This window comes from Helicoverpa zea, chromosome 4, assembly GCF_022581195.2.
Source record: "Helicoverpa zea isolate HzStark_Cry1AcR chromosome 4, ilHelZeax1.1, whole genome shotgun sequence".
NCBI lineage: Eukaryota > Metazoa > Arthropoda > Insecta > Lepidoptera > Noctuidae > Helicoverpa > Helicoverpa zea.
This window is the reverse complement of record NC_061455.1, coordinates 1,676,824-1,697,055: the sequence shown is the minus strand read 5'-3', so window position 1 is coordinate 1,697,055 and position 20,232 is coordinate 1,676,824. Positions and strand designations below refer to the sequence as shown.

General features: G+C 36.8%; 7 protein-coding genes and 1 non-coding gene across 8 annotated transcripts; 3 read left to right on the top strand and 5 right to left on the bottom strand.

Annotated features, from left to right (window-relative positions):
- Positions 1-513: 513 nt before the first annotated feature.
- Positions 514-677, top strand: LOC124630158. Its single transcript, XR_006984391.1, has one exon. It is a non-coding gene; the product is annotated as a U1 spliceosomal RNA (small nuclear RNA).
- Positions 678-3,387: 2,710 nt separating this feature from the next.
- On the bottom strand, positions 3,388-4,856 carry LOC124630105 (arrestin domain-containing protein 17-like). The gene has a single exon (XM_047163837.1). The coding sequence runs from the start codon at positions 4,799-4,801 to the stop codon at positions 3,884-3,886; it is 918 nt and encodes a 305-aa protein (XP_047019793.1). The 5' UTR covers positions 4,802-4,856; the 3' UTR covers positions 3,388-3,883.
- A 617-nt stretch (positions 4,857-5,473) lies between these two features.
- Positions 5,474-6,987, bottom strand: LOC124630102 (arrestin domain-containing protein 4-like). Its single transcript, XM_047163831.1, is given in 2 exon segments — positions 5,474-6,471; positions 6,473-6,987. Coding segments are annotated over 2 exon segments (954 nt in total). The 5' UTR covers positions 6,811-6,987; the 3' UTR covers positions 5,474-5,855.
- Positions 6,988-7,681: 694 nt separating this feature from the next.
- Positions 7,682-10,009, bottom strand: LOC124630100 (arrestin domain-containing protein 2-like). The gene has a single exon (XM_047163828.1). The coding sequence runs from the start codon at positions 9,313-9,315 to the stop codon at positions 8,374-8,376; it is 942 nt and encodes a 313-aa protein (XP_047019784.1). The 5' UTR covers positions 9,316-10,009; the 3' UTR covers positions 7,682-8,373.
- Positions 10,010-10,125: 116 nt separating this feature from the next.
- Positions 10,126-11,360, bottom strand: LOC124630099 (arrestin domain-containing protein 3-like). The gene has a single exon (XM_047163827.1). The coding sequence runs from the start codon at positions 11,293-11,295 to the stop codon at positions 10,258-10,260; it is 1,038 nt and encodes a 345-aa protein (XP_047019783.1). The 5' UTR covers positions 11,296-11,360; the 3' UTR covers positions 10,126-10,257.
- Positions 11,361-13,647: 2,287 nt separating this feature from the next.
- Positions 13,648-15,484, top strand: LOC124630124 (arrestin domain-containing protein 17-like). The gene is made up of 2 exons (XM_047163859.1): positions 13,648-14,495; positions 14,725-15,484. The coding sequence occupies exons 1-2, from the start codon at positions 13,768-13,770 to the stop codon at positions 15,239-15,241; spliced, it is 1,245 nt and encodes a 414-aa protein (XP_047019815.1). The 5' UTR covers positions 13,648-13,767; the 3' UTR covers positions 15,242-15,484.
- Positions 15,485-16,295: 811 nt separating this feature from the next.
- On the top strand, positions 16,296-17,405 carry LOC124629842. The gene has a single exon (XM_047163431.1). The coding sequence runs from the start codon at positions 16,353-16,355 to the stop codon at positions 17,304-17,306; it is 954 nt and encodes a 317-aa protein (XP_047019387.1). The 5' UTR covers positions 16,296-16,352; the 3' UTR covers positions 17,307-17,405.
- Positions 17,406-17,745: 340 nt separating this feature from the next.
- LOC124630125 lies at positions 17,746-19,563 on the bottom strand. The gene has a single exon (XM_047163860.1). The coding sequence runs from the start codon at positions 19,175-19,177 to the stop codon at positions 18,128-18,130; it is 1,050 nt and encodes a 349-aa protein (XP_047019816.1). The 5' UTR covers positions 19,178-19,563; the 3' UTR covers positions 17,746-18,127.
- Positions 19,564-20,232: the final 669 nt, after the last annotated feature.

The window sequence follows — 20,232 nt, the reverse complement described above, 5'->3', positions numbered from 1 at the left end:
TATTTTATTGTTGTGAGAAAGATAAAAACATGCTGTTCTAATCCTCATTAGTTTTTAACGAAAACAGGATAGTGTTAAGTCCACATACTGCAATAAATCAGCCAATAAAACATGTTTATGAACTAAATAACTGTCGTATTGATTTTCATTATACATATTATCTATACATATATGTTTTTTCTCATTCTATCTTGAATCTATCCAAATATTTTTAAGATAAGGCAGCTTATTGGTTCAACATTATTATCAGTGTGTACAACTAATCTCTTCCTTTAGTATTATACAATAAATTGTATGTAATTTTACGCTATCCATCAAAATTTTGTTTTTTATAGATACGTATTATTTATTACACCTTACCACGTGGGTCAAGCTTTGTAATCAAAATACCACGTACCTCTTTAGTTCAAATGACATCAACAGATGGCGGTGTATGATTCAGGGCGTTTTCTGAATCGCGGTGTTAAGATTCTCCGCCGTCGAACGACCCTCGCTCCGTACTTTAGTGAACTCATACTTACCTGGCGTAGGGGATACCGTGATCAAGAAGGCGGTTCCCCCAGGGCGAGGTCCATCCATTGCACTGCGGATAGGTTGACCCCTGCGATTATCCCTAATGTGGATAACTCGGACGCGTTATTTTTGGTAGTGAGGGACTGCGTACGCGCTGTCCCTCTCAGATATCCTGTTATTGATGTAGGACTAGACTCTACCTACAGGTACTAAATAAAATATATCATGCAGTGGACGCATGACATTATTTTGGAATACTTCAATTACCGAATTGAGATCTCATACTTACCAAAACGAAAAGTTTGCGTGATTAGAATCTATTTTCATTCATTCTCTCGCATCTTTTTCATTTTCAAAGAAAATAAATTGCTTATTGCCGAAGAAAATCCGTATTATCCTTAAATACGAAAGCCATTATCGACGTGATTACTTATAAAATGGACGAGCAAAAGATTTTTATTCAATTTTCTCATGCGAACGACACAATGTATGCTTGAACCCGTATAACCCGATAATTTGGTATGGATTTATTTCTCGAAGATAAAATCTTTTGAAAGTGCGTATGTGTCTTGATTCATAAATAAGTATATGATTTAGAAAGTACATATATCTATATAACTTAGAAAAGCTTTTTTTAAGTCTTTTAAAGTTTATTATTACTTGCCTGACCAGAAATTGAACCTCGTTCTTCAAAGTCTCATGCTATGCTGTACTTCTTTTTCCCTTAGTCTGAATTGTTCCACTACTGGGCAAAGGCCTCCCCATTTTGATATACTTCATCTATACTAATTTCTCATAGAGTAAAACAAATGTTTGTGTGGACACTAAAGGCTCCGAAACTATGAACTCTTTTTGCAAAATACTATCACTGTTCGAAAGTTTTTACTATTCTTTATTGCACACTTAACAATACATAATAAAAAAAAATAATAAAGACAGTTTATGTACAATGGCGAGCTTAACCCAGAATTGGGTTCTCTTACAGCCGATTTGATAGTTATACTATTTCCGAGTAACATAGCCTATATTTTGTACGGGTACGGGAAAAAGTTCCCCCGGGATGTAGATAAAACCACGGGAAACAACTAGTCACTTATAATTTCAATATCCCGAAATATAAAAAGTGGCATACGATATTATGCAGTACAAATAAAAAGAAGCCACGTCTGTACATACCATCATCTTAATTAAACAGCCTTAATTACTTAACAAGGTTGATTTGTGGCTCAACCGTGTAAATTTCACGCTGGCTGGACCTCAATTTTTGTGGTGCCGGGGGCCCTTTTGGACCTCGAATTCAAATGTAATCTAGGCTAACCCTTGTTTTGTGTATTAAGTTTGTGTTTGAGGGTTATACGTGAGCGGATTTGTTTAAAGTGCCTATAGGCATTTGTACACCATTTGGTTAAGTCTTTAGAGGTAGGTAAATAACTAAAGAAAGGCAATCTTGATATACTTTTAATATGACTTTTATTTAAAAACTCAGTTTTATGGTAAAACTGAGTTTGTCATCAGCGTTTTTGTCGTCCCACTGCTGGGCACAGGCCTCTCAGGACTGAGCGTAAGTCACCACGCTTGCTCGAAGCGGGTGTTTTCAGACTTTTGTAGTCCAGGTTTCCTCGATATGTTTTCGTTCATCTTTTAATCAGCCATTCATTTCCAAGATACATTAAGAAATTACATACAGACCTTTATTTACAAATCTAATCGAATAGGGCGTAGGTTAGTATTACTTTATCAAAACTTGAACTAACAAAAGTAATGCGAATATACATATTAGTCATAATGTTCTATCTTTATAACCGAGGTCAAAAAAAAAGATTATCAGGTTGACCTGCATGTAGAGTGATGATATTTGTGGAAAATAGTTTTGTATAAAATCGCGGGCAACAGTGTGATAATGTGTCAGTTAGTTATCTAATAATTAATGCTATCTACCAGATATAAATTGTTTATAATTTCTTCCAGATCCAAGACCTGTGAAAACAAAAATTTAATATAGTTTATCTATCAGATAAGTTCCTGATAGGCTATCAGAGACTTTATCAGTAACTTTTGAATCTGACCATAAATGTAAAGTAAGTAGTTCCAGAGATTAGCACATTAAAAAAAAACTTGTCAATGTTTCGAATATAGGTAGATACTGCAATATTAGGATCATAATATAAGTCAGTTCTGACATTGAGACTATCAAGGTCAGTTGACTGAAGGTCACGGGCACGAGTAGGACAATGTACGCGCGATGATGTCAGACAGTCAGCTGCACTGAAAAATATTTATAATGCCGAGTCATCTTTGTTTACTGTTAAATTTTTAGAATTGTTACCATATCGTTTGTGGATCTCGATGTGCAAGCTATTTTGAGAAACCGGCTTTTTTTCGAATACGAGTAGTATTCCAAAAAAAGCCGGAGCCGTGCACAGGGAATAAAAAGCCTTGCTCGAAAAAAAGACTTATCTTCCTCCTACTGAAATAATTTTCCAGTAGTTAAAATAATCTAAAATCTGTCCAGTAGTTCTTGAGATTAACGACATTATATCACGTAAATCGAGAATTATTGCAGACATTTTTTATCCAAATACGCGAAGTAGATTTCACGAGACGAGAATAAAACTGCTGGCAGAAGCAAGCGTCTTAAAATCCTTGGGTTGATTAGAATAGTATACAAGATAAAATTTTGTAATGATTCCGTCTATGTATCACAATAATACATATATGTAACTATATGACGATAAACTACTTTGATATATTGTAAGTTTAACAGACGTGCAATCAATTTACTCTACCGATTGCCACCTACATATATGTAGCTAAGATATAGCAAACTGTCATCTGAATACAATACCTCATTTAAAACAATATAAAAGAAGACAATAAGAGAATAAACCATATAATTTAAATACAGACATTAAGTAAGTAGATAACGTGCATTAAGTACCTAACATTAACAGTTTACAAAGATCTCCACAGTAACACACATGATTTATTATGAGGTTCATCACAATCACAGATAAATAACTAACTTTACTTCTTAGTAACTCTTCAACTGTCGTTGTAAATATCACATTTAAGAGCACACTGCAAACTTTTAGTCAGCCGATAGTTCGTTTGGGCTCATAAATCAGTATGAAGATGAATGGTAGTACGCACATTACAAACATCAGGTATTTAGCCGGTATCAGACCGACAGAAAACTTTGATTGAATCCAAGTATTCTTTTTTAAAATACTGTCAGCCGACTGTTTAGCCTGCAATGTGTTAGTACTCCTAGTAAGTAACTCCCCAAATTTTGTTAGAAATACACCTAAGTGTCATCATTTATGGCATTCTTTCACCGAAATGGCACTCACTCCTTTTTCTCCTTCCTCTCTTATTCAGGATCTGGAGCCCTAGGCTTCAGTCTATGTCTTCTCTCTCCAATCACCACGGGCACTTCCACTGAAGCATTGATATGAGGGCACGGCACCACAGCTGTCACCTTCACCTTATATTCTCCTATCATCACAACCGTATTCTGTATAGAATACATCGTTCTTAGCGTCGGAAGCAATCGAGTGAACTCAGTCATACTAAATTCCTTCACACTTGGAGAACATTCAACTGTACCTGGAATTACTTCTTTCACAATTTTCGTCGCCTTACTATTCGATGCTGTGTACGTTAAACACTTAATTAATTCACTTTTGATTATCACTGGTATGTTGGAATCGTTATACACTGTCACTCGCAGACAAATATTTTCTCCGGGTATCAGTATTGTTTTGTCTATCTCCGCTTTTACAGTCACTGTGTTTTGTGGTGAACATGTAAAGAAGTATTTTTTGAGGCCAAATATTAAGGGCTCTGGTGCCCATGGGCCGACGTACCCGTAAACTGGGACCTCAGCTTCGAATGTATCTCCTTTGTTAAAGAAATTGTTTTGTAGAAATTTGGCAATTACTCTGTACTGGATCTGGCAGATTATATCCTTAAAGGATGCTGGTATTGTATCAGGGAGTAAGAATTGGAACGGATATTCATAAGTTCCAGCTTCAACTTTTTGATCAGGTGCAGGTGAAAATAGGTTCATAGTAACTGATACGTATACTTCTTTATTTCTGTAATGTCTGTTATGTTTTCCTTCCTTTCTTGACCAATGACATTTCCCTCTGCCCAGAAATGAGAGATCAATACTTTCGTACCTCGTAGGCTCGTCTATTTCATATTTCAGAGTTCCTGTAACGACTTGACCGGCTCTGAAGAAACCTTCTTCATTTCTATTGATCAGTATTTGACACACCACACCCATGTTTGTTTACTGATGCTAACCTTGCAAACGAACTGTCTCGACCACTGCACAAAAAATACTACTGGATTCAACTCATAAATGACTCGTGAAACAACAAACGCATACAGATACTGTATACAGAGCATATAAGCCTGCAATAGTAAATATCAACTCTAGCACTTTAACAACTAGGTTCATTTTAGCATGACTACTGCTTTGAATATATTGCGTTTTGGCTGGTTGCCATGTTTGTAATACGCGTCTGTGTGGGTGCGACAGCGTCTTACAGTCGCGCCAGTTGTCTGTGTGAGTACGAGTATCTAACTAAATAAATATGTATTTATAGACATTTTTGGTATTGCCGAAATATTGTCCTAAGGTTGTCTGGAAGAGATCGCTCTTAGCGATAAGACCGCCCATTATGTCACGCACTCTAACTAGATTAAGTTCAAAAATGTAAAATTGGAGTACCTAATAAAGTATATCTATCTATTTAGGCAAGAACGGTTACCATCATGATGATAATGAGACTCTGTTTTGTATACCTAAAAACCAAATAGCATTTTAGGCATTTATAATGTGTGCCTCTAATACAGATACCGGCTATGTTAATGTTCAAGGTTACAACGATTGATTAAATGACTGCGGAGCGATGTAGGTAACAGGAAAACGGAATTACAAAATAAAACACAATTTGAATAGAAATAAACAGAATTTTAATATATTTTTTAAGCAAATTATCAACACAAGCAATAGAAATATTTATCAAGTCTTAAGACTGATCAAAACTACTTAAACCTTAATATTAGTACCCGCAATTTCGGAAGAGAAATAGAGACCTAGATAGCAAATCGGGACTCAATACAATTACTTGTTACATTACACTAGATGACATACATACATACGACACAAAATTAAACTATCGTAGATAGATACAAGTTCCTATGAGTCAAAACACTCTAGTTCAATGACTTCATGACACGTTAAAAATAACTATCATAATAAATGTGTAGAGCCTACTTTAAATGACATAAGCTATCACTTATACACAGTCCCTATTGAAATATTCATTTTTCTAATTATTTCCTCTGATAGCTTCCGAATATGAAGGTGGCAGATCACGCTGGTTAAGACTCTCGTGTTCTTCTTTTCTCCATCCAATCACCACTGGAACTCGGGCATAAGCCTTAGTATGAGGAAATGGTGCTTTAACCGTCACTTTAACCTCAAAATCTCCATCCATTATCTTCGAATTTTGTACAGAGTATAACGTATTAAGTATTGGTATTGTTCTCTCTAGTTTTGTCACACTTTTTTCCTTTATAGTAGAAGTTTCTTCGCTCCCCGGTATACTCCCTTTTTCAGATTTCCTAACAGGAACCTTATCGCTTGATATATAAAAGTTACGATAAACGAGCTCACTTTTGATAGAAATGGCGATATTTGAGTCATTCGTCACCGTCATCTTCAGATGAATGCTGTCACCTGGTTTTAAACATGTTCTGTCTATTTCTCCTTTTACTGTGATCTTATTGTTTGGATTGAGGGAAAGTAGTTTTTTCTCGACTTCGAAGGTTAGTGGTTCTCGACTGCATGGATTCACATATCCATAAACAGGTACTTCAAGCTCATTTTCACCTCCAGAGCTAAAAGTTCTCTTTTTTAAAAATGTCACGAAAATTGTGTAGTGTGTTACAAAAGGCAGTCTTAACTGACGATGGTATATCGTCTGGGAGTAAAAACTCAAATGGGTATTCATAATCTCCAGGGTCAACCATCTGGTCTCCAACTGGTGTAAATAAATTCTTGTTGATGAAGACATACCGTTCCTCGTTGCTAATGTTAGTTACTTCACTATCTGCAGTTGTATGAATCTAATTGCACCTTCCACTGCCCACGAATGAGATATCAATACTGTCGTACCGCTTCGGCTTATATATAGCAAACTTCACTGTTCCTGTCACACATTGTCCGGCTTCAAAATGTCTTTCTCTTGTTTTGTTAACAATTATCTGGCACTTGGGAGTCATGGTTGTAAACAAGCGCGTAAGAGGAGCGCGAGAACACGTCTAATAATCACTTCACTCTACCTACTAGTGGATTGATCCGATGAACTAGCGATTGATGATGATCATTGCCGGGGTAAAGAGTGAAGTGGCTCGCGAATCGCGGCGCTTGCGAGCCGTCCTCGCGAGCTCCCCTCTCCCCCACGTCTCCTCAGCCACCGCGCACCGCCAGTCGGCCCTCAGCGATGTCACGCATAATTTACACATATTTCGTTATAGAATGAGGATTTTTTTTTCTAGCTGATGACTAGATGGCGCTGACCTAGCTACGTGAATGCAAGAAAAGGAACGTCAAATCTTATCAACGTCTTACATAATTTTCTGGTCGTATAACGAAATGTTTTTGTCATCAACAATGAAAAAAAAAATATCGAATAAAAGAATAAAATGAAAAAATAAGTCGTTCAGATTATTATCCGAATGTCCGTAGGGCTTTTGGAAACAATTTGTCCAGAAATCTGAATTTCTTGGATCTCAGCTTAAAGGGCTCGATGTAATGTTTTTTTTTTACTTGGTAAAGGCTCACTAACGTAGTAGGTATAACGTCATCTGTCACCTTCTTGGGAACAATTTTTTTTTATTCTCAAAACGAAAACCTCTCATTATATATCCGAGCCTTTTTCCCAACCATGTTGGGATCGGCTTCCAGTCTAACCGGATTCAGCTGAGTGCCAGTGCTTTACAAAAAGCGACTGCCTACCTGACCTCCTCAACCCAGTTACCCGGGCAACCCGATACCCCTTGGTTAGACTGATGTCAGACTTACTTCTGAATTCTGACTACCCGTAACGACTGCCAAGGATGTTCAATGACAGCCGGGACCTACAGTTTAACGTGCCATCCGAAACACAGTCATTAATGTCTAAGATATACTTAGAAAGTACATACAAACTTAGAAAAGTTGCATTGGTACTTGCCTGACCTGAAATCGAACCCGCGCCCTCTAGTCTAAAAACCTCTCATTATACGAAAACTATTAATATACATTACACAAAGCGAAATAAAAACCTGTTATTTGTGTATTACGTTACCTTTATCTTAACACGGTGTTTATCCACTATCGATTGAGGTTTTTGCAAAATCAACCAAACACTCGTGTATCTAAAGTTAAATTTTCTTTGCAGAGATCAATGCTGAATTCATCATCATCCTCCGAGCCTTTTTCCCAATCATGTTGGGGTCGGCTTCCAGTCTAACCGGATTCAGCTGAGTACCAGTGCTTTACAAGAAGCGACTGCCTATCTGACCTCCTCAACCCAGTTACCCGGGCAACCCGATAATAATAGTTTAAGTTTCAAAGGCAGAAATACAATTATTTGTTTTATTAAACTAAATGATATACAGACATACGACACAAAATTAAACCATCGTAGTGAAGTAGTTCCTATGAGTCAAAACACTCTAGTTCAATGATTTAATGACGCGTTAAAAAAAAAACTATATGATGATAAATGTGTAGTACCTATTTTAAATAACATACTATCATTACATAAAAACTTTCACATTGAAATTTTCTTCATTTTTTTTCTAATTATTTCCTCTCATGACTTCTGAATATGAAGGTGGCATATCGTGTTCTTCTTTTCTCCATCCAATCACCACTGGAACTTGTACATCAGCATTAACATGAGGAAAAGGTACTTGAATTGTCACTTTAACTTTAAATTCTCCAACCATTATCTTCGAATGTTGTATCGAGTATAACGTATCAAGTATTGGTATTGTTCTCTCTAGTTCTAACACACTATTTTCCTTTACAGTAGGAGAAGTTTCTTCGGTCCCTGGTATACTCCCTTTTTCAATGTTTAAAGAGGGAGACCTCCCGCTTGATATATAGCTGTTATAATAAACGAACTCACTTTTGATAGAAATGGCGACATTTGAGTCATTCGTCACCGTCATCTTCAGATGAATGCTGTCGCCTGGGTTTAAACATGTTCTATCTATTTCTCCTTTTACTGTGATCTTATTGTTTGGATTGAGGGAAAGTAGTTTTTTCTCGACTCCGAAGATTAATGGCTCTGGACTGCATGGCATCACATATCCACGAACAGGCACTTCAAGCTCATATACACCTCCAGAGCTAAAAGTTCGCTTTCTTGCAAATTTCACGAAAATTGCGTAGTGTATGTTACAAAAGTCAGTCTTAACTGACGATGGTATATCGTCTGGGAGTAAAAACTCAAATGGGTATTCATAATCTCCAGGGTCAACCATCTCGTCTCCAACTGGTGTAAATAAATTCTTGTTGATGGAGACATACTCCTCCTCATTGCTGATGTACATTTTTTCACCATCCCCGTCTGTTTTGCACCAATTGCACTTTCCACCGCCCACGAATGAAATATCAATACTGTCGTACCGCTTTGGTTTATCTATAACATACTTCAGTGTTCCTGTCACACATTGTCCGGCTTTAAAATGTCCTTCTCTTGTTCTGTTTATAATTATCTGACACTTTGGACTCATGGTTGTAAACAAGCGCGTACGAGGTGTGCGAGAACACGACTAATAATCACCTCACTCCATCAACTGGTGGATTGATCCGATGACTCATGAATAGCATAATATGTTGATGTTTCAAGTGATATGATGATAGAAAATGGAGACACTTAAACTTAAGTTGAATTTTATCCATGCACGACGTCACTGCGGCCGACTGATTCTTTACCTATGTAGGTATCTAATATGAACATACAAAGGTTGAGATGGAGTCTATATAAAATAAAATATGTCACCAAAAAGCAAAATAAAAAACTAAAACCTGCCAAATTATCAAGTCTCAATCAATGCTTGGGTCGGCTTCCTATCTATGAAGCAAGATGCGGCTTCGTATAGTATTTTTGGGAAAGTCCGACCAAATATTGTTCTAATTTCTATTGTGTCGTGAGTGTAATTCAAACTATTGATGTGAACTTAATAAAAATGTTTTATATCCAACAAAAATGTTGTTTTTTTTTTACCCTGAATTAGTATCTTTATCCAGATTCCAAAACTATCAGAACCCAAATGATTGTTTTAGTCTTAAATAGTTCAGGTGTGCAATCATAGATTTGTGATAACATATATGATCTAAAACTGCTGCAAATAATTTTATCTTTAATATTACAGTTTCACAAGTGATAATTTCTGATGAAGTGCATACTCATATAGCTGATAAGTATATATTTAATACACGGATAAGGAAATATCTTGTGTTAGTCACCACATAATCTAGCGACTTCTCCACTTCTCAAAGTATTTCATAGTTATCAAAATCAATAAATGAAAACCCATAGATAAACTGCACCTAACATATATTTCAGATTTTCATAACACGTTCCGAGTATTTAGTCACAATCTTTAACCTGTCTGAGATTCACAAAAAAACGTCAAGCACTTAGGCATGCATATAGTTCACGACAACTTCTTTCAACACATGTGTGATTTCAAAGTCCACTTATTTATTGGTTCCCCAAAATGTGTGGCAACGTTTTGGTCGTTATATTTATCACATTTACTTAAGACTTCTATCACAGGTTCATCATCCTTACTACTTTCGATTGCAGCTTTATAATCTTCTTTCTTCTCTCCAATCACTACTGGTATTCTCACATACTCATTAAAATGTGGAAATGGAAATCTAGCAGTAACTGTTACAAAGTATTCTCTTTTAAGTATACTAGAATTCTGTATAGTATAACTCGTCCAAGTTGGTACTACACACGTTAAATTTGACACACTCTTTTCTTTTAAAGTCGGAGAAACTCCAGCAGTAGATTTCACTGGTTCTCTTGAAAATTTTCGTATATGTCTTTTCTCTTTACAAGATGTGTATGTAAATGATGCATAAAGTTCGGTCAAGATATTTACTGGCACATCCGAGTCATTGTTTATTGTAAGCTTTAGGGTTATATTTTCTCCTGGTTGTAAAAAGGTTTTATCTATAATCGCTTTAACAGTAACTTGATTTTTCGATGTGAAAGAAAAAAGATACTTCTTCAATCCAAATACTAGTGGCTCCGGGGAACACGGGCTTACATAGCCTCGCACTGGTACTTCTACATCGAACTTATCTGTAACGTTCAATGAGCCTGGTTCTACGAACTTAGTGATAACTTTATACATTATTGTGCAGGTTTTATTCTTAAATGATGATGGCAAATCTTCTGGTAGTAAGAATTTGAATGGATATTCATACTTTCCTGCTTGAACTGTTTCATCGCCTAGCTTGGCTTTGAATATATTTTTAGTAAGTGATACGAGGTCTTCTTTGTTGTGGAAGAAGTGCACGCTATCGCAGTCCTTTTCTGACCAGCGGCACCATCCTTTGCCGATTAAAGAAATATCTATACTATCGTACTTTGTCGCTGTTTCTAATGAATACTGTAGTGTACCAGATATTGGTAGCCCGGCTCTAAACACATCATCTTTTGTATCACTCAGTAATATTTGACACTTTACACTCATATTTGTAACTCCGGCAAAGTGACGCGACTTCTCACTATCAGTACCTGTGCAACACTATTGTACGAAACACAAATGGCCCAAGACCCAAGACTGTAAAAAGTAAAAACACGCTGCCTTACTTTAGCAATATCAACTGTAATGTGCTACAAATACGGTTGACATTAGATTAACGACGGCTTTTAAACATGTTGTGCACCAAGAGCTTCATGGCCGAGCTGCAATCAAAAAATATGCTTAAGCTATGAAGATAAAGTTTTTAATTGCCTGACAGTCAGTGCGACTTTGTCCTCATAACATGAGTTAAAATATAAGAAATGGGCATAAGAAACACCTTTTTTTAAGTTAATATATATTTTGCTTGAACTGGTGTAAAATCAGATTTTATGAAGCTTTTACCTGATTCTAGAGAAAGAAGGTAAACTTAATTTTATTTCAAGTTTATCAGAGATATTTTACCTGTTAAGTGTGTTTAAGTATGTGTATCATCATAATTATTACATAACAGACAGAGATTTCTCTAACCCTATCCCTATGTAGGTATCCTTAAATCATTAAAACTGCGCAACGGATTTTGATGCGGTTCTTTAAATAGGTAGACTGATTAAAGAGGAAGGTTTATAATAACATCCATTAAATAGTGGGGAAATACTGTTATCCCGCCCGAGAGAAACATAAGATATTTTTTTTGTCAGAGGGAAAAGGTCGGTGGAGGGGGTGTGCCGGACTCTTACCAGCTAAAAACCCACCCAGTGTTGCCTCCAATTACCTTTTCTCGAGGGCACGGGTATCGCCAAAGCATTCTTCCGCACCCCCGACAGGTATTGGCCCGCCAGATGTTCAAAGGCTTCCCCGTCACCCTCTGTGGCCGTCACCCAGCAGTCACAGCAAACTTCACTAAGAGAGGCGCGCGCAACACAACGTCACCGTCTCGCTCGAGGCCTGTTTCTGTTCGGGAGACAGACGCCCCTAGTCTGTCGCCCGCAGGCAGCCCCCTATGGTGGCCGGAGATCAGCTACACTGCGACGCCCCCCACGTCTGCTGCGGGCGGGGAGAGAGGTAGCAGTTTCTCTCCCCCTTTCCGCCGCCTCCTTTAGAACCATCTCATCCTCATCAATAGAAACACTCATGACTTTTAACTATTTCTGTCGTAAAACATCGTGACTCATGGTAAAGATTGTAGGCACATATTTTTTTTCTAAATTGTAAAGGATTACCATCATCATCATTGCTTGTTGCTGAGCGTAATTGTTTCATATTCTCCATCTAAACGTTTAGTAAAATGACACTGTCCACTGCTCACGAAAAAAATATCAATACTGTCGTACCGAATTGTCTTATAGATAGCAAACTTCACTGTTCCTGTCACACGTTGCCCGGCTTTCAAATGTCCTTCTCTTAGGCCGTTAACAATTAAGGCTTGAGCAGACCGGATGCGTATGCGTAACCACGCGCGTAGTCACGCGCGTAGTTACGGCGTAACCATGAGTTGTAATGTATGCAAATGTATGAGACAGGCCACACCGCTTGCGTAACGACGCGCGTGTCTACGTTACGCAAGCGGTGTGGCCTGTCTCATACATTTCCATACATTACAACTCATGGTTACGCCGTAACTACGCGCGTGACTACGACGTGGTTACGCATACGCATCCGGTCTGCTCGAGCCTTTATCTGACACTTGGGACGCATGGTTGTAAACAAGCGCGTAAGAGGAGCGTGAGAACACGACTAAAATCACTTCGCTCTACCAACTAGCGGATTGTTCCGATGACTCATGAAATAGCATATGTTGCTGATTCTAAACGCAATACGGCTATCGAAATGGAGGGCGTTAAACTTAAGTTGATTATATTTTGTCCATGCGCGACGTCACTGCGGCTGGCCGGCTGAGGAGGCGCGCGGGCGGTGTGACAGCGGCGGGTGACGGCTCACGAATGCCGAGATCCGCAAGCCTGGCGCTGCGTTTCTTTAGTAGTCAAAATTGCACGTTATACACAAGCTTGTACGAACGATTGTTTTACTTGCTAAGCTATCGAACAGTTTGATCCTTCGGGCCAGATCAAGCGCAGACCCATTGCCTCTTTCTCCTCTCCCCCGCGTAGACTCGATGCTGGTACAGCAACCGCGGGCGCCTCAGCGAAGCAATAGATAATGGAGCTTTCTTTATCGAAAACAATACAAAAACTATGAATATATTACCTTTATCTTTACACAACATTTTATCTAGATAACCACTATCGATGGATGTTTTTGCAATATCAACCAAACACTCGTGTATATAAAGTTATATTTTCTTTATAGACATCAATGCTGAATTATTATAAACAAAGTTTGTATCATGATTTCACTTCAGTCTTTATTCTGCCACAATACTGAAAGGTCGACAAAATAATTACTTGATAAAATAAGATTCCAAGATTTTCTTACATACATAGTTAGTTACAAGTGAAGCTAATATAAGCGTGTTAAAAAATGGGTTTGCTGTGTCAAATATTAATCAATAGAACAGACGAAGGTGTGTTCAGATCTGGACAAACTGTAACAGGAACACTGAAGTATTATATAGAAAAACCAACGAGATACAATAGTATCGATATTTCGTTTGTAGGCAAAGGCCGTTGCGAATGGAGCGAAGGGAGTGGAAAAAGCAGAACATACTATAGCAACAAAGAAAAATATTTTACTGCACAACAGAATTTATACACTCCCAAAGGTGACGAAATGCTGAAACCTGGATCATTTGAATATCCATTTGAGTTCATAGTGCCATACAATATACCATCGTCCTTTAAGAATTCCACATGTACAATAGAATATAAAGTGATCGTGAAATTTGCTAAAAGAAAACTATTTAGTTCTGGTGACAGCTTTGAAACTGTAATTCCTATTAGTGGTTGTGTTAGCTCATCACTCCAAGAGCCTTTATTATTTGGGTTAAGAAAAACCCTCACGTCTTTTAAATCAAAGAGTAAAGTAAGAGTGAACGCAGAAATAGACAAAGTTCTAGTTGCCCCGGGAGAGAACTTTAATCTGAGGCTCACGATATTCAACGACTCAAATGTCTCTCTAATCGTCATAACAGAACTCTTGACATTCTTCACCTATGTATCTGATTGTGGACATACAATGGTTGAGTCGGTGCCTATAGAAGCGACAAAATCAAATTCAACAAAAATAAAGGCAGAAAGTAAGACGGAACTATAGTTCGGCCATTCAGAGAATGCGTTCCTGACACGTCGCGATTGAACTGACGACGTAATAACATTCATTGATTATTGATATAATAATGTTGTTTTAATGCTCCTCAATTGTTAAAACGGTAAACAACCAGCAAAAATATTTTTATCGTAACTGCAACGCCATTGCAAAGTTACGTCGTCAGTTCAATCGCGACGTGTCAGGAACGCATTCTCTGAATGGCCGAACTATAGTATGTAATGTACCAACATTAACGAGTATGTACTCGATACAGCATACAAAGATACTGATAGGACAATATAAGGTGAGAGTTATGGTGAAATTACCATTTCCTCATGTTAATGCTGCAGTGGCGATACCGGTGGAAATTGGACAGATTGGAAATCCTCCCCAGATTGTTGTTCCTCCAGATCTTGAGAACCCCTCTACTTCCTACGGTCTAACAGAAAAGAATTACAGATTCAAACATGAAGAGAATGGTAACGATTTTAAAAATTGCAATGAAAAAATAAAATCAGAATATGAAAGTGAAAAAGGTGACGAAAATGAAGACAGTGATGAAGACGGTAAAACTTATTATGAGCAATTTGATTTAGAATATACAAATGACGAAGAGTTAATAAAATATGTTGACAAATTGAAATTAGAATATACAAGTGAGGAGAACAATCATGAGTTTGAAGACGATGACAGCGAAATTGAATTGGAAGACGATAGGGGAAAAAATTGTGCCGCATCACCGAAATGAAAAACTACAAGAAAATAAGGACAATAATAAAGATTTGACTAGTCGAGGTAAATAACTACCAAATCGTCGACTACTTACTTTATTCCAATAAATGTTTGGGTCGGCTTCCTATCAATGAAGCAAGATGCAGCTGTGTACAGTATTTTAGCGAATATCTTGCCAAATATTTTTGTAATTTCTATAGCGTTGTGAATTTAAGTAAAATCATTGATATGATCTTAATAAACATGTTTTATGTGTAAAGTGTTTTTTTTTTAGCCTAAATTAATATCTTTATCTCGATTCCAAAACTACCGGACCCCAAATAGTTCAGGCGTGCAATCATAGATTTGTGATAACATAATCTAAAACTGCTACAAATAATCTTATCTTTAATATTTGACTTTCTTAACTGATAATTGCTGATGAAGTACATAATAACTAATAAGTATAAATTCAATATACGGATAAGGAAAAATCTTGTGTGAATCACCACACAATCTAGTGACTTTCCCAATTCTCAAAGTAAAATATTTCATAGTTATCAAAACTTATAGATACGGACTGATAGGTATTGTATTTGAATCAAACCGAAGAATGTTTTCTATTTGAATTAAAAGCCACACATAAACTGCACCTAATATATATTTCAGATTTTCATCATCATCGTCATCATTCCTGCCCTCACTTTTATTTTATTTGAGGTTGTTGCAGTATATCGTCATTGTCATCGTCTTGCACGCTTCTCAGCCTGACATCTCACAAGGGACATTAATTTCTCCCTTGTCGTGCTAGTCTTGCCTATTTAATCACAAGGATAAGCACAGATAAAACATTCAAGTCTCTATAAATGAGTGCCATAATGGTCTCATGAAATAAGGGAAAAGTATTCTGCATTCTTCGGGACACTAATCTACACGCTAGACTAGACTTTAATTCATAATATAGTGCAATTGCAGGTTCAATTCATAAATTGTATGTTAACAGATAAAACAATATCCGTGATAACTCGATAAGATATAACATCAATATAGCCAAAACATCAACAATAACATGCATATTTTCCCTAAAAGGATTAGTACATTCGTTTTACGCGCAGGGAGTGGATGTTCTTATAGACTTTTGTGTCAAAATGGGAGTGAAATGTGAAATTTTGATGAGCAACGCCAAAGGTGTATACAGACCCGGTCAATCTGTTGATGGTGTAGTGAAGTATACTGTGACGGAACCAATGGAAGTCACAAGTGTTACTCTTTCTATGATTGGCAGAGGATTATGCTGTTGGGCACCTCTTATATCTTATGTGGGAACTTTGTACACTGGTACTGAAGATTTTGTGAACCATTGCTCGATTTTACAGCAAGCAAGAGGAAACGAAACTGTGTTCATTCAACCAGGAATTTATGAACAGCCGTTCAGTTTCATGTTACCGAATGGAATACCATCTTCTTACAAAGACATCAGATGTTTCATAGCATACTTCATACAACTAAAATTTGGGAAAACTAACACGAATCTTTTGAGTTTTTCCAAGAAGTTTATCGCAGAATTTCGAGTTCAAGGTGATCGGAAACCATTGCTACAAAATAATGTTACATGCCAATTGGCAAAAAATTTTTTGATGCAAAATAAAGGTGTTAATTTTGTTGCACATATTGCGAAGCCTATAGTGAACGCCGGAGAAGATATAGTAATTGCTCTAAATATAAATAATGAAGCAGAGGTAGACATACTTGCAATCAAAACAGAAATTATAAAGTACGTAACTTATAAATCAGACTGCGACCATGAAAAGAAGAGATCTAAAGTTGTCAATGCAACTGAAATTAAATATGACACTAAGAAAGACGAAACTCAACTTATTGTGCCAACCACACCAGAGTTGCAGTCAATATATTCAAATATTTTTATAAAAGAATATAAAGTTAGAGTGACTCTTAAATTCCCTTTTCCCCACACGGAAGCTTCTCTTGAGTTACCAGTAGTTATTGTAGCAAACAATAATGATGTTGATGTTGACTTAGATGACCAACCACCTCCATATTGGCAAGTTATGAATGAAAAAAAAGGAGAAGGATTAGACTGAACACCGACGGCAAGAAGGAAAAAATATGGTTTGTGATTTTGATTCAAATTCGTCTTAATTTTGTTTTTTTTTTCTGATATTACAATTAATATAACTGTATAAACTTTGTTTTTTTTCCCTTGTATTTTATCCCCATAATGTATAGGAGATAGATATTATAATAGGGAAAGGGAGCGGTGAAATTATTGTAGATTGACAATAACAAAAAAAAATGATCGAACTCATTCATGAATTTTAAACTTGACTAAATTCGGCAGCGAGGAAACATAATATTCGAGTTTAAAAAGAAGACAAGGTAGTATAGAAAAGTAAAGAAAAAAATAATACGATAACATAAGATAAAAAGCTCGTAATTGTACAAATAAAACAAGATAAACATTTAAGTAATATAATGTAAATCACACATAATTTACACTTTCTCTAAAATACACAAAGTCTTAAGACATTAACGGTAAGATATAATTTTGATCGGTGGGTATTTAATACTTGATTTCACAATAATAGAACACTTTATAAGTAATACGCAATGGTCGCATACTAGACATACATGATATCATAAAAGTGAAGACACCAGAAATTTCGAAGTAAACTCTAAAAATAGTTATAATACTTTGGCCACCATTCATAATATTAGATTACATTACAATATTTTTTTATATAATAAAATATTTAATAAACATCTAGGTATAACACTCAAAATTCTAAACATTTAGATTCAAAAAGATAAACAATATCAATATTTTAGGAACACCCTATCCCATTCAATTAAATTCAATGGGAAAACCTGTTTCATTCCTCTCAAAACTTTAGTGCCTTTAAGCTTAAGGTTTTGCTTCCTTTTTACCACACTTCTTTCCATCACCAGCTGCTTCGCCATCACTTTCGTCATCATCTTTGTCAACCTCACCCATCGCCTCCCAGTAGGATGGAGGAAGATCAACCACCTCCTGCCTCTGGACGTTATCTCCTATTTGCACTGGTATATCCAACACGACATTTCTATGAGGCAACGGGAGAACAGATGTTATTCTGACTATGTAATCTCTTGACACAATCTTAGAGTTATCTAAAGACACTCTATCTGAAGGAACAACGATATCTACCGGCAAATTTTGAGTAGCTCCAGCTCTTATTGGTGCAGTTTTACATTCACAGCTAGGAACATCTTCGTACACCTTTACGTCAGTATGTCCAGTCGCTTTAAAAGTGTACATTTCCATCATTTTAATCTCAACAGTTTTGATACTTATATTTGTGTCATTTTGGATCTCAGACTCGATTGTGACTTTTCCTCCATTGGGTATGACAGAATTGAGAACATTTGCTTTCATGATTACAGTGCTAGGTTTGCTTTTGAATAGTTGGATTAGTGTGCTTCTTTGTCCATACATGACCGGTTCCATGGACAGTCTGGGCTTTATGGTAGACGCAACAGTGATCTCCTTACGGAAATGTTTGGCAAATGTAAACCAGCCAGGTCTATCAAATTTTATTCGAACGTAGTACTTTATCTTGCAGCTGACTGCATATCGTGGTATGTGTTTGTTGTATTCAATCGATGGGGGCACGTTTTGGGGTAGTCTAAAATTGAAGAGCAGTTCGTAAGATCCCGCTGGAACTTTGATTTTGCCTTCTTGCATGACTTCGTCAGTGTCAACATACACTTCACTAGCGCCGAATGTATGTCGCCTGTTTCTTTTATTTGTCCTCTCCGTCATCTTCAAATCGCCCGCTCCTTTTAAAGATACGGTGATCCTGTCGATTTCCATTGGTTCATCGAGCCCATACTTTATCATACCACTAACGGCTTCTCCACTATAAAATGCACCATCAGGTGGTTTGAACAAGTTTATTTGGCAAAATATTCCCATTTTTTGTGCGCTAGTTTGTGCTGGTCAAAATTTATTCACATTTAATTTATTGAAATATTTTATTTTCACACACTATTTTCCTTGATGTGACTCAGTTGCAACTGAATAGGCTGTCAGAAAATATCAACCTAAAGAGATAAACCTCGGAGGTATTGGTGATACGGATGATCTTTTTCCGTTAAACAAACATAGAGAGAAATGTCACAACAAAAACCATAATAAAATATTCTTCTTCAGCAAATATTCTGGCTGCAAACTATAGAACACTATATCCACTTTATGTAAAACATAGAAATCGTTTTAACGCCGTGTTTGAGTTATTTTGATAGGTAAATAATAATTTTATAAATACTAGAAGAGCGTCAGACGTTCGATACAGCTGACATAAATATTATTATGTCGATACCTGTGCGTTCGGATACACGCTTCATATCGCCTGTTGAATCTACACCGAGAAGACTCTTCTGTTATAAATCAGAGAAACGCAGTTCATATCTTAATATTTATCCTAAAACTAATACATAACTAAATGAATTTATGTTTAAGCAAACGAATGGCTTTAAAACTGCCTAGATCCATTGAACACAAAGTTTTTCTAGCGTAAATGATGATCGAGCAATGTATCCGAACGTCACTGCTAGACAGAGAGGCAGACAATCTTTCAGCGCGACTGAAAGAGACACTCATATTTCGCTATGTACGTCGACGTTCATTGATTAATCTGTGTGACGTCACACCATTCTGAATTGAGACCACGGAAAAAGGAAAGATAGTGGAGATGCAAGAGCTTACAAAACTGTCACGTTCTTTTTAACATCATATTTTATTTTGAAACTATGGGGCGGGTTCCACAGAACATATACAGGGCAGAGATAGTTACGTTTTTCGATCTTCGAACACCCATATTTTGGCGCGCTTACTTTCTTCGGGGCTTTTGCGTTATGCCATCTCCGCAGTCATTTTGTTTTCCGTGGGCATGACGTTCAACAGGCAGATAGGACTGATATTACGTAGGTTTTTATCGCGGCATTGAAATTAGCACTTTCAAATAAACA